This window comes from Bombina bombina, chromosome 4, assembly GCF_027579735.1.
Source record: "Bombina bombina isolate aBomBom1 chromosome 4, aBomBom1.pri, whole genome shotgun sequence".
In the NCBI taxonomy this organism is placed as follows: domain Eukaryota; kingdom Metazoa; phylum Chordata; class Amphibia; order Anura; family Bombinatoridae; genus Bombina; species Bombina bombina.
In genome coordinates this window covers 744,479,542-744,491,804 of record NC_069502.1, presented here as the reverse complement: position 1 = coordinate 744,491,804, position 12,263 = coordinate 744,479,542, and the positions used below count along the sequence as shown (strand labels likewise).

General features: G+C 38.3%; 1 protein-coding gene across 1 annotated transcript in view; it reads left to right on the top strand.

Annotated features, from left to right (window-relative positions):
* Positions 1-12,263, top strand: part of ERMARD (ER membrane associated RNA degradation) — a 119,387-nt gene that overhangs the window by 23,839 nt on the left and 83,285 nt on the right. The window contains exon 5 of the mRNA XM_053710995.1: positions 5,231-5,332. Within this exon, the coding sequence (XP_053566970.1) occupies positions 5,231-5,332 (102 nt within the window). The remainder of the gene's footprint in view (positions 1-5,230; positions 5,333-12,263) is intronic.

Sequence of the window (12,263 nt, the reverse complement as noted above, 5' to 3'; positions counted from 1 at the left end):
AATATATCTATCAAGGAGCAACTTGGATAACAAGAAAATACATTTCTGCAGCATAAATCTATGCTGATTAATTTAATCTTGCTATGTTACAGTCTCACGAAGATAAACAAATTCTACAATGTAATGAAGGAGGTTAGTCTCAGTATATCCGATCTTAAGATCATCATTCAAGAGAGCTATTAACAAGCAGTCAATATCCTAGAATAGAGCAGATATTACTTTAATGGTAGAGTCTAGTTACCCCACACCAGTTCTGATTATAAATGTGGATAACCGCACGAAGAGCTTGAGGCAGGTCTCCTTCAGGTCCCATGCCAAAAAAGGAAGGGCTGCAGATGACCAGAACCATCCGGGACTGAGAGCTCCTTTGATCTGTGATAAAGAGCCAGAGGACAAATTAACCCGGCTTAGTGAACTGCATAAATACTTCGTTGGCATTTTATCTCCCGACACTAGAGCTGCTTCGGTATGCGCTGATGATTTCAGTAATCTGACAAGGGGAGGACTCTCAATGGCTACCGCCATCTCCACTATATGTGCATCGTCAGGTACAGACTCCCTCCGTTGTGCGCTCCAAGAGTATAAAGTGCCTCCCGCTGGGGGATAATACTGGGGCTCCGCTTCACCTTCCCAGACAGCTAAGGCAATAGAGTTGGGATAGACTGAAGCCATTGTAGAGAGAGTCTCCACTGCTACGTCGGCTCCAACGTGTAGCGCATCAATACAGCCCACATGATGCTGGTCTAAACGGGTAGACAGGTCTCTTAGTAGCGAAATGATAAGTGCCATCTATGTGCTGTCCCTCAATACAATCAAGCACGTTAGGATAGGCCTCTGTCCTCCTTGGGGCTTACGGTGTCACTTACAACAGCGTAGTTTTTCGCGCCGTTTATTACTACTGCTCTTAATTAAGGCTCCTATGTGTTCACGGCTCCAGCCTATGGTGCTCCTTCTTTGAGATTTAAGAGTAATTATTTAGCGGCTAATAGAAACCTTGAGGAAGATGGAGATCAGGTTAGAGCCATAGGATTAGTTTTCCGGCATCTTTGAGCTGCCTTCTTTTCAGGGATTAATCTGGCGTTAGTAGGATGCTGGGGAAGTTGTAATAAAGCAAGTTCTAGTTCATCTTGGATCTGCTGATGGTCTAGTAACAATTATATAACCCATCTGCTTCTTTAATAGCTATATTCCGGCTCTTATATTATATGATATTTAGGAGCTCTGCAGTGTTGCGTCCATTTTCTTTCCCAGCTAGCTCCGCCCCCCCGACCATACATTTTTTAAACAGTTTCCAATTTATTAATATTATTTAATTTGCTCTCTTTGTATCCTTTGAAGAAAATCATACTTAGGTAGGCTCATGAGCATCATTGCACTTCTGGGAGCTAGCTATTGATTGGTGGCTGCACACATATGCCATATGAAGCAAATCTGATAATGGAATTCAATTGTAAAGTTGTTTAAAGTTGTATGCTTTGTCTGAATGTTAAAAAAAAAAAACAGTTTTGGGTTTTATGTCCCTTTAATTTCATCAGCACTAACATTGGGTACTACAGCTTTTAGCTTATGTTTTATCTAGGAATGGCAAAAATATAAGGCCATTAAAGTAAAAAATTTAACTTTTTTTAAGCCTGAGATAGAACATGCCATTTTAAACAACTTTCCAGTTTATGCCTTTATAATTTTCTTCTTTCTCTTGGTGTCCTTTGTTGAGAAGCATACCTAGGTAGGCTCGGATGAAGCAATGCACTACTAGAAGCTAGCTCCTGATTGATGGCTGTGTATATATAGATAATCTTGTCATTGGCTCACCTAATGTGTTGAGTTAGCTCCCAGTAGTGCATTGCTGCTCCCTCAACAAAGGATACCAAAAAAATGAAGTAAATTTGATAGAAGAAAAATGAAATTTTTTACATAATCAGGAAAGGAAAAATGTCATGTCTCTTTAAGCTCTCTGCTCATGCAAGATTATCGATTTGTTTTACCTTAATAGCAGTATATCTTGCTAAGAGATATTCCCTGCATTCATCTATTTAACAAAATAACATATGTATTACAAAATAATACTCAATAAAATAAACACTTTAAGAACAGTAAAGTAAAATTAATAAATCATACATTTCATAATACAGAGTGAAAATCATAGTGAAAGTACAAATAAAGAATTATAATTTAAAAATCTAATTTGAAGAATTTGTTTTTACATTATGGCAAATGTTTGCTGTCTAAATATGCAATGTTAAAGGCACATTAAACACTTAATACATTTTATAAGTATAGTATTAAGGTTATTCCCCTCTTTCCTTGTCGTGGGTGCCCCCATGTTGAAATCTAGATCTCACTACATTTTAGTGCTGAGGTGTTTGCACATGTGCAGTAACTCTTCTTCAGATACCTACAGTGTAACCTACTTTCCATAATGGCAGCACCCATGATTAGAGGGAACTGCATGAAATGTATTTAGTGTTAAGTGTCCCTTTTACATATGGGTTTAAAATTTACATGCAAAACTAGAGGCAAATAAAAACAACGGGGTTCTTATTGTCAGACTGGAGATTTGTGTGTTATTAATGAGATAAGGAATCGTGAAAGTCAGAGGGACTCATAGGTACATACCAGGTCCAATTTTAGAGAGCAGAAGAGCCTGATAAGGCTTGTTAACCTATTTGTACACAAGATGAATACAATAATAAACTACTGGTGCCTTTCAACTAAATACAATATATACAGGTACACGTTTATCACATTTCCTCACATTAAACTCCCTCCTTGATCCATTGCAATCTGGATTTCGCCCACAACACTCCACAGAAACTGCAATCAAAAAGGTTACTAATGACCTAATTACAACAAAATATTAGGGCACTTTTCTTTGTTAATCCTTCTTGATCTGTCTGCAGCCTTTGACACAGTTGACCACACTCTTTTGCTCCAAACCCTCCAATTCTTCGGCATCTGTGACACTGCTCTTTCATGGCTCTCCTCTTACCTGTCTAGCCGGACCTTTAGTGTTACCTTCTCTGGCGCAACCTCTGACCCTTTACCACTTTCTGTTGGGGTACCACAAGGCTCTGTCCTTCGTCCCCTTCTCTTATCAATTTATACATCATCCTTAGATTCCTTAATAGAGTCCCATGGGTTTCAATACCATTTGTATGCTGATGATACCCAAATCTACATCTCTGCATCAGACCTTTCCTCTTCCTTACTAACTCGTGTCACTAACTGTCTTTCTAATACTTCATCCTGGATGTCCTCTCACTACCTGAAACTAAATCTCTCTAAAACTGAGCTCCTTATTCTCCCAAAATCCCTACCCCCAACTTTCTCTTACTGTTGATAATAATATCATTACCCCAACCCTGCATGCCCAATGTCTTGGGGTCACACTTGACTCAGATCTCTCTTTCACTCCCCACATCCAGTCTTTGCTCAATTCTTGCCGTCTCCACCTCAAAAACATCTCCAAAATTCACCACTTCCTCACACAAGACACAACGAAGATTTTAATTCTGTCAGGGTTTCACCCTGCTTTGTTTGGTATTTGCTACTGGCTGCCATTTTACTTACCTCTCTCACTGAATCTGATGCAGAGTGTGTAACGCTGCTCACTAATCTGGGCGCCCTCTTATGGCCAAACTGATGAACATCATCACTGTTAGACAGGTTGCAGTCCCAGGATTATGATGTCATACTTATTATTTAAAGGGACTCTGTTCAGTATGCTTTTGCCCTTGCATTGTCTCAGACTTGTTTGTTAGTTCCCATTCCTGTGTATAACCTGTTTTGTGTGACGTCCCTTCTGGTTCTGGCTGTTTTCCTAGTTCCTGATCCCAGCTCGTCTGACTATTCGCTTTGGCTCCTGACTCGGCTCGTCTGACTACCAGTTTTGTCTTTGACTCCTGACTTGTCATTTGGCTTGTGGAGCTTTTATTACTTTTTGTTATTAATAAAGGTGTGATTATTTTTGCACTTCACGTCTGTCTGATTCCTGGTACCCTGACAAATCCACTCTCCCATAATTTCCCGCCTTGACTATTGCAACTTCATCCTCTCTAGCCTTCCTAGCTGCCGTCTATCTTCCTTTCAATTCATAATAAATGCCTCTGCTAGGCTGATCTTCCTTACATGTCACTCCTCATCTGCTGCACCTCTCTGCCAGTCCCTTTACTGGCTTCCTCTAACCTCTAGAATAAAATATAAAATCCTGACTCTAACTTTTAAAGCTCTCAATAACACTGCTCCATCCTAAATCTCTAACCTAGTCTCCAGATACTCGCCCCCCCCCCCCCCCGTCCCCTTTGCTCTGCTCATGACCTCCTTCTCTCCAGCTCTCTTGTTACCTCCTCACATTCCCGTCTGCAAGACTTCTCCAGACTGGCCCCTATTTTGTGGAACTCTCTGCCTCACTCTACTTGACTCTCCCCTAGTTTTCAAACTTCCAAGTGCTCTTTAAAGACTACTGTTCAAGGATGCATACAATATATACTAACATTTTCCTATCTTATTCCCTCTCTTCCTTTAGCTATCTCCTTGAACCCTCTTATCATGTAAGCCTACAACCCTAGTTTCTTTGTAGATCACCTTCATAAGAGATGATTTATAACAGTGAAACTCTTGGCATGGCCTTCTATCCTTTTGTCCCCCATAACTGTCACCTTGCATATTAGACCCATGTCTTTAGTGCTGCTGAACCTGTTGGCGCTCTACAAATAACTGATGATAATAATAATGTCTAGAAAATTATAAAATAAATACTAATAGCTGTTAGAGATGTGCATTTAAATGAATGCTAAAATGAAAAACATTTTTTTTAATATTCCATGATGGAATTACAAGCGGTTTCTTTACTGAGTCAATAAGCAAAGAAATGCATGGGGCAAAAACTGTTGTTGATTCGTTCAAGCACTAGCTACTGCTTTAACTTTATATTCAAGCTCCTGCCCAGTTGCTTTCCAGCTACCATGAAGACTTCACCTGTAGGAAATAGCAGGCAAACTGGTTTTCCTTTTTAAACAAAATTACCCCTTGACAAAACATTTAAAGAAACAATGGAACTGTTTTTGTTTTTTAATTTATTGATGAGGAATCCTACCAAAACATTTTTTTTGTCTGTGCACGTCTCTTACAGTTGATATTGCTTGCGTTTATTGTATTATCATTTGTTAATGTTGCTTGCGTTTATTGTAGTGATTGCAACGCTTAATGAAATCTCATACTTGTTCAACAGTTGTTTCTTAACACATTAGCTGTGTTGAAAAGCTTGGATGGTGCAAAGATTTCCCTGAGCCTGATGAAGATAACATCATGTTTGGAACACTCACTGGGTGACGTAAGTGGCTAATAGCCTACAAATCTGTCTGTCCTATCTCTCTCTCTCTCTCTCTCTCTCTCTCATCTCTCCATTGCTGTATATTTTATATTGAATTTGGTTAGATCAGTGTGTTAGTGGCAGTAATATAGAAGTAATCTAACTGACAAAAAACACCAATATTTAGTGTGTTTTGTGTGCTATGTATTTAAAATACTTTGGGTTAGAATGTTATTGCTTCTATTGGACAATATGTTTGAATATCTTGGTAAACAATGACACTTGGGGCAAGATTTATCAATTTGCGAGTGGACAGGATTCACAGGTTTTGAACCTGTCCACACTTGATCACATACTGTGGGGTGGATATGTTCCCCATATTTATTATTGCATGAGGGAACACTAGTGCAATGCCACCCCCTACCCTGACACAACCAATTGCGTGAGCGTAGAGCTTGTCAATCACCCTGGTCGAATGAATCTGGGGTGATTTTCATCCGCCAACTCCAGTTTGTTGGATAGAGTTTATGAAGCTTTGATGAAGTTAGTAGTACCTGATATTAGTCTATGGCTCTTGTCATCATACTGGAAAACAGTTGTTGCATGTGTTTTATGTAAAAGGATCCAAGTGAGACATTTCATAAAATTATTTCCTTACATTAGTATTCATGGAAATATATGGAGAAAGTTATCATGTCCTAGCGGCAAACAGTCATTGGACAGTAATAGTTATTCTGAGTGAGTAGGGTTCATCCTTAAAAAAAATTTACAACACCAAAGTTTAAAATCACCCAGAAAGTCTTAAATAACTCTAGGACATCCAAAGAATTGAATGTCTGTCTGTCATCAACTAAGACCTGTGTCAATGAGTGGATTATCAAAAAGACACTGTAAAAGCAATGTATGTATAACAAAGAAGCATAGATGAATCCACTGCTAACTAAGGGCAAGATTACAAGTGATGCACAACAACCTTTGCTTAACAGTACTTTTGCAATTAATTTTTCTTCCGCTGATATTAAAAGTCGGGAGAAATAGCCATTGGCTAACGCAATAGTCTGTTCTGCTTCAATCCATACCGCAATCTAAGAGCTTTTGGTAAAAAAAAAAATTCAGAAAATAAAAGTTGCACAAAACACATAAAAAATACATTATAAAATACAGTTACATTCATATTAACACCATCTAATAAAAATGATTAAAAAAACATAACACAAAAGTTATAAAGGCTGAAAGATAGGAGATCTCTGTGTTAGAAAAAAAAAAAAAAAAAACAACCAAAGGGCTTTAACATTGTGACACATACATATACATTGCTAAAGATTTATTTGTATGTATGTGTGTGTGTATATATATATATATATATATATATATATATATATATACAGTATATGTCTATTAATGTGTACATATATATTAATGCATTTATATGTGTATATATGTATTTACAGTCATATATACACATATAAAAACATTAAATATATATGTACACACATATAGAAATATATATATATATATACTGTGTATATATATATATGTGCATTAGAGATGAAAACATATTTATGCAATATTTATATTTAATAAAGATTTTAACACGTATTTACTGTAAATAATATCTATTTGCTAATGCGAATATGCCATTTTTTGTTTTGCGATGGTTTTTCCCCCCCAACATTTTTTTCTTTCCATTGACTTCTATGGGTAATGCAAAAATGTGATAGATGTTAAATTTTTTTTCTCCATTGATTTCCATGGGGTAACACATGCACGCGCACGCAAAAGCTTTGCAAGGGGATTTTGCAATTGTCTTGCTACCGCTAGCGAAAAAAGAGATATTTTTTAACTTTTATAATAAGAGCGGATCCTGAGAATCGCAAAAAGCATTTTGCATGCAGAGTTTTTGCTAACGGGAAAATTAGATTTGCTGCGCGACTTGTCAACTTAGCTTAAGATGGAAATTTTGCTTAAGTTGGCCCAAAAGCCCATAGATGATTTTCAAGAATTTTTAGACTATTCAGAAAGGTGAAGGCTACTGATATTAGTTGCTTTCTTCATGTAAAAAGAAAATAATCTGAAACACACAAGCAAATCTAAAACCAAATGGTTTAAGAAAAATGCATTTAATTATAGCGTGGTCTAGTAAGAGTCCACTACACAAAACACCAATGATATGTTTTAGAAGACTTAACTATGTTCACGCTGTAAAATACACAGTTTTCACTTAATAATTATTATTATTATTATTATCGGTTATTTGTAGAGTGCCAAAAGATTCTGCAGCGATATAAACAAAGGCACAGTAGAACAAAACAATTATAGGGATCTAATGGGTAGAGGGCCCTGCCAAGAGTTGCATTGTTGTAGTCAGCTCTTAAGAAGGTGATCTACAAACAGCTGCACTCTTAGGCTTACATGCTAAGGAGGTTCAGGGGATAGCAATGGAGGAGAAGAACTGGTATAAAGAAAGGTTAGCATAGGTTGTATGCATCCCTGAACAGCTTGAAGCTTTCAAAACTAGGGGAGGGTCTTGTGGTGCGAGGCAGAGAGTTCCACAAGATGGGAGCCAGTCTGGAGAAGTCCTGTAAACGGTAGTGTGATGAGGTGACAAGAGAGGAGGAGAGTAGGAGGTCATGAGCAGAGCGAAGGGGGCGGGAGGTATAGTATCTGGAGACAAGGTCTGAGATATAAGGGGGAGCAGTGCAGTTGAGGGCTTTGTATGTCACAGTGAGAATTTTGTGTTTAATCCTAGAGGCAAGAGAAAGCCAATGAAGGGTTTGGCAGAGAGGAGAGGCGCAGCAGATGAAGAACGACGTGTTAGGAAGCTGAGCCTAGCAGAGGCTTTCATTATGGATTGTAAAGGAGCTAGGCGGCAGCTGGGGAGACCAGAGAGGACAGAGTTGAAATAATCAAGGCGGGAAAGGATGAGAGAGTGGATTAAAATTTTAGTTGTGTCTTGTGTAAGGAAATGTCTAATTTTAGAAATGTTTTTAAGGTGGAATCGGCAGGCTTTAGGAGTGAAAGAAAGATCTGGGTCAAATGTGACCCCGAGACATCGGGCATGTGGGGTAAGGGTAATGATGGAGTTGTCGACAGTTATAGAGAGATTGGGGGGTGGATATTTTGGAAGAAGGGGGGGAAATAAGGAGCTCAGTTTTGGAGAGATTTAGCTTGAGGTAGTGATAGGACATCCAGGAAGAGATGTGAGAAAGACAGTTAGTTACACGGGTTAGCAAGGAAGGAGATAGGTCTGGTGCAGAGAAGTAGATTTGGGTGTTGTCGGCATACAAATGATATTGGAAACCGTGGGACTTTATTAGGGAACCTAATGATGATGTGAAGATTGAGAAGAGAAGGGGACCGAGTACAGAGCCTTGTGGTACCCCGACAGAAAGTAGTGACGGAGCACATAAATATTATTATTTAATAATAAAAAATTAAAAAAAAAAGCTTGGTATGGAGGAGTGGTACAATATTTTTCAACAGCACTACTAGAGAATAACTATAGGAAGTGTTTGGTGGCATTATGGCATTATGAGTAACCCATTTTTGAGTATAATTTGTTTTCAATCAGGGACTTTGAGTGACTTTTTTTTTTTTTAATTTGTGTTTGCTCACGCTGTATTGCTTTTTTTTTTTTTTAATTTGTGTTTGCTCATGCTGTATTGCTTTTTTTTTTTAATTTGTGTTTGCTCACGCTGTATTGCTTTTTTTTTTTTTTAATTTGTGTTTGCTCACACTGTATTGCTTTTTTTTTTTTTAATTTGTGTTTGCTCACGCTGTATTGCTTTTTTTTTTTAATTTGTGTTTGCTCACGCTGTATTGCTTTTTTTTTTTAATTTGTGTTTGCTCACGCTGTATTGCTTTTTTTTTTTTAATTTGTGTTTGCTCACGCTGTATTGCTTTTTTTTTTTAATTTGTGTTTGCTCACGCTGTATTGCTTTTTTTTTTTAATTTGTGTTTGCTCACGCTGTATTGCTTTTTTTTTTTTTTTAATTTGTGTTTGCTCACGCTGTATTGCTTTTTTTTTTTTTATTTGTGTTTGCTCACGCTGTATTGCTTTTTTTTTTTAATTTGTGTTTGCTCACGCTGTATTGCTTTTTTTTTTTTTTAATTTGTGTTTGCTCACGCTGTATTGCTTTTTTTTTTTTTTTTTGTGTTTGCTCACGCTGTATTGCTTTTTTTTTTTTAATTTGTGTTTGCTCACGCTGTATTGCTTTTTTTTTTTTAATTTGTGTTTGCTCACGCTGTATTGCTTTTTTTTTTTATTTGTGTTTGTTCACGCTGTATTGCTTTTTTTTTTTTTAAAAAAAGTTAATGCAAGCAGTTTTTTTCTAAGATTTGAAAGTTTTTGTATGTATAAATGAAAATATATTGTGTTTCATGTCCACTAGTGCACTTGTTTTCAAACCTGTCCTCAGACCTCCCTAACAGGCCACATTTTGAGGATATCTGAACTTGAGCACAAGTGAAATAATCAGCTGATTAGTTAACATAGGCCTAGATTTAGAGTTCGGCGGTAGCCGTCAAAACCAGCGTTAGAGGCTCCTAACGCTGGTTTTGGCCGCTCGCTGGTATTTGGAGTCAGTGATTAAAGGGTCTAACGCTCACTTTGCAGCCGCGACTTTTCCATACCGCAGATCCCCCTACGCCATTTGCGTAGCCTATCTTTTCAATGGGATCTTCCTAACGCCGGTATTTAGAGTCGTTTCTGCAGTGAGCGTTAGAGCTCTAACGACAAGATTCCAGCCGCCTGAAAATAGCAGGAGTTAAGAGCTTTCTGGCTAACGCCGGTTTATAAAGCTCTTAACTACTGTACCCTAAAGTACACTAACACCCATAAACTACCTATGTACCCCTAAACCGAGCTCCCCCCACATCGCCGCCACTCGATTAAAAATTTTAACCCCTAATCTGCCGACCGCCACCTACGTTATACTTATGTACCCCTAATCTGCTGCCCCTAACCCCGCCGACCCCTATATTATATTTTTTAACCCCTAACCTGCCCCCCACAACATCGCCGCCAGCTACTTACAATAATTAACCCCTAATCTTCCGACCGCAAAGCGCCGCCACCTACGTTCTCCCTATGTACCCCTAATCTGCTACCCCTAACACCGCCGACCCCTATATTATATTTATTAACCCCTAATCTGCCCCCCTCAACGTCGCCGACACCTGCCTACACTTATTAACCCCTAATCTGCCGAGCGGACCGCACCGCTACTATAATAAAGTTATTAACCCCTAACCCGCCTCACTAACCCTATCATAAATAGTATTAACCCCTAATCTGCCCTCCCTAACATCGCCGACACCTACCTTCAATTATTAACCCCTAATCTTCCGATCGGAGCTCACCGCTATTCTAATAAATGTATTAACCCCTAAAGCTAAGTCTAACCCTAACACTAACACCCCGGAACAGCCAATAGAATGCGAGCTCAATCTGATTGGCTGATTGGATCAGCCAATCGGATTGAACTTGATTCTGATTGGCTGATTCCATCAGCCAATCAGAAAATTCCTACCTTAATTCCGATTGGCTGATAGAATCCTATCAGCCAATCGGAATTCGAGGGACGCCATCTTGGATGACGTCCCTTAAAGGAACCGTCATTCGTCGGGAGACATCGGAAGAAGAGGATGGATCCGCGTCGCCTGCTTCAAGATGGACCCGCTCCGCACCGGATGGAAGAAGATCGAAGATGCCGCTTGGAGAAGATGTTTGCCGGTCCGGATGTCCTCTTCTTGCCGGATAGGAGGAAGACTTTGGACCCTCTTCTGGACTTCTTCAGTGGATGTCTAGCCCCCGCTTGGGTTGGATGAAGATATCGGAGCCAGGACGGATCGGTGAACCTGGTATGGTGAAGACAAGGTAGGAAGATCTTCAGGGGCTTAGTGTTAGGTTTATTTAAGGGGGGTTTGGGTTAGATTAGGGGTATGTGGGTGGTGGGTTGTAATGTTGGGGGGGGGGGTATTGTATGTTTTCTTTTACAGGCAAAAGAGCTGAACTTCTTGGGGCATGCCCCGCAAAGGGCCCTGTTCAGGGCTGGTAAGGTAAAAGAGCTTGTAACTTTTCTAATTTAGAATAGGGTAGGGAATTTTTTATTTTGGGGGGCTTTGTTATTTTATTAGGGGGCTTAGAGTAGGTGTAATTAGTTTAAAATTGTTGTAATATATTTCTTATGTTTGTAAATATTTTTTTATTTTCTGTAACTTAGTTCTTTTTTATTTTTTGTACTTTAGCTAGTTTATTTAATTGTATTTATTTGTAGCAATTGTGTTTATTTAATTTATTGATAGTGTAGTGTTAGGTTAATTGTAGGTAATTGTAGGTAGTTTATTTAATTATTTTATTGATAGGGTAGTGTTAGGTTTAATTATATCTTAGGTTAGGATTTATTTTACAGGTAATTTTGTAATTATTTTAACTAGGTAACTATTAAATAGTTCTTAACTATTTAATAGCTATTGTACCTAGTTAAAATAAATACCAAGTTGCCTGTAAAATAAATATTAATCCTAAAATAGCTAAAATATAATTATAATTTATATTGTAGCTATATTAGGGTTTATTTTACAGGTAAGTATTTAGATTTAAATAGGATTAATTTATTTAATAAGAGTTAATTTATTTCGTTATATGTAAATTATATTTAAGTTAGGGGGGTGTTAGTGTTAGGGTTAGACTTAGCTTTAGGGGTTAATACATTTATTAGAATAGCGGTGAGCTCCGATCGGAAGATTAGGGGTTAATAATTGAAGGTAGGTGTCGGCGATGTTAGGGAGGGCAGATTAGGGGTTAATACTATTTATGATAGGGTTAGTGAGGCGGGTTAGGGGTTAATAACTTTATTATAGTAGCGGTGCGGTCCGCTCGGCAGATTAGGGGTTAATAAGTGTAGGTAGGTGTCGGCGACGTTGTGGGGGGCAGATTAGGGGTTAATAA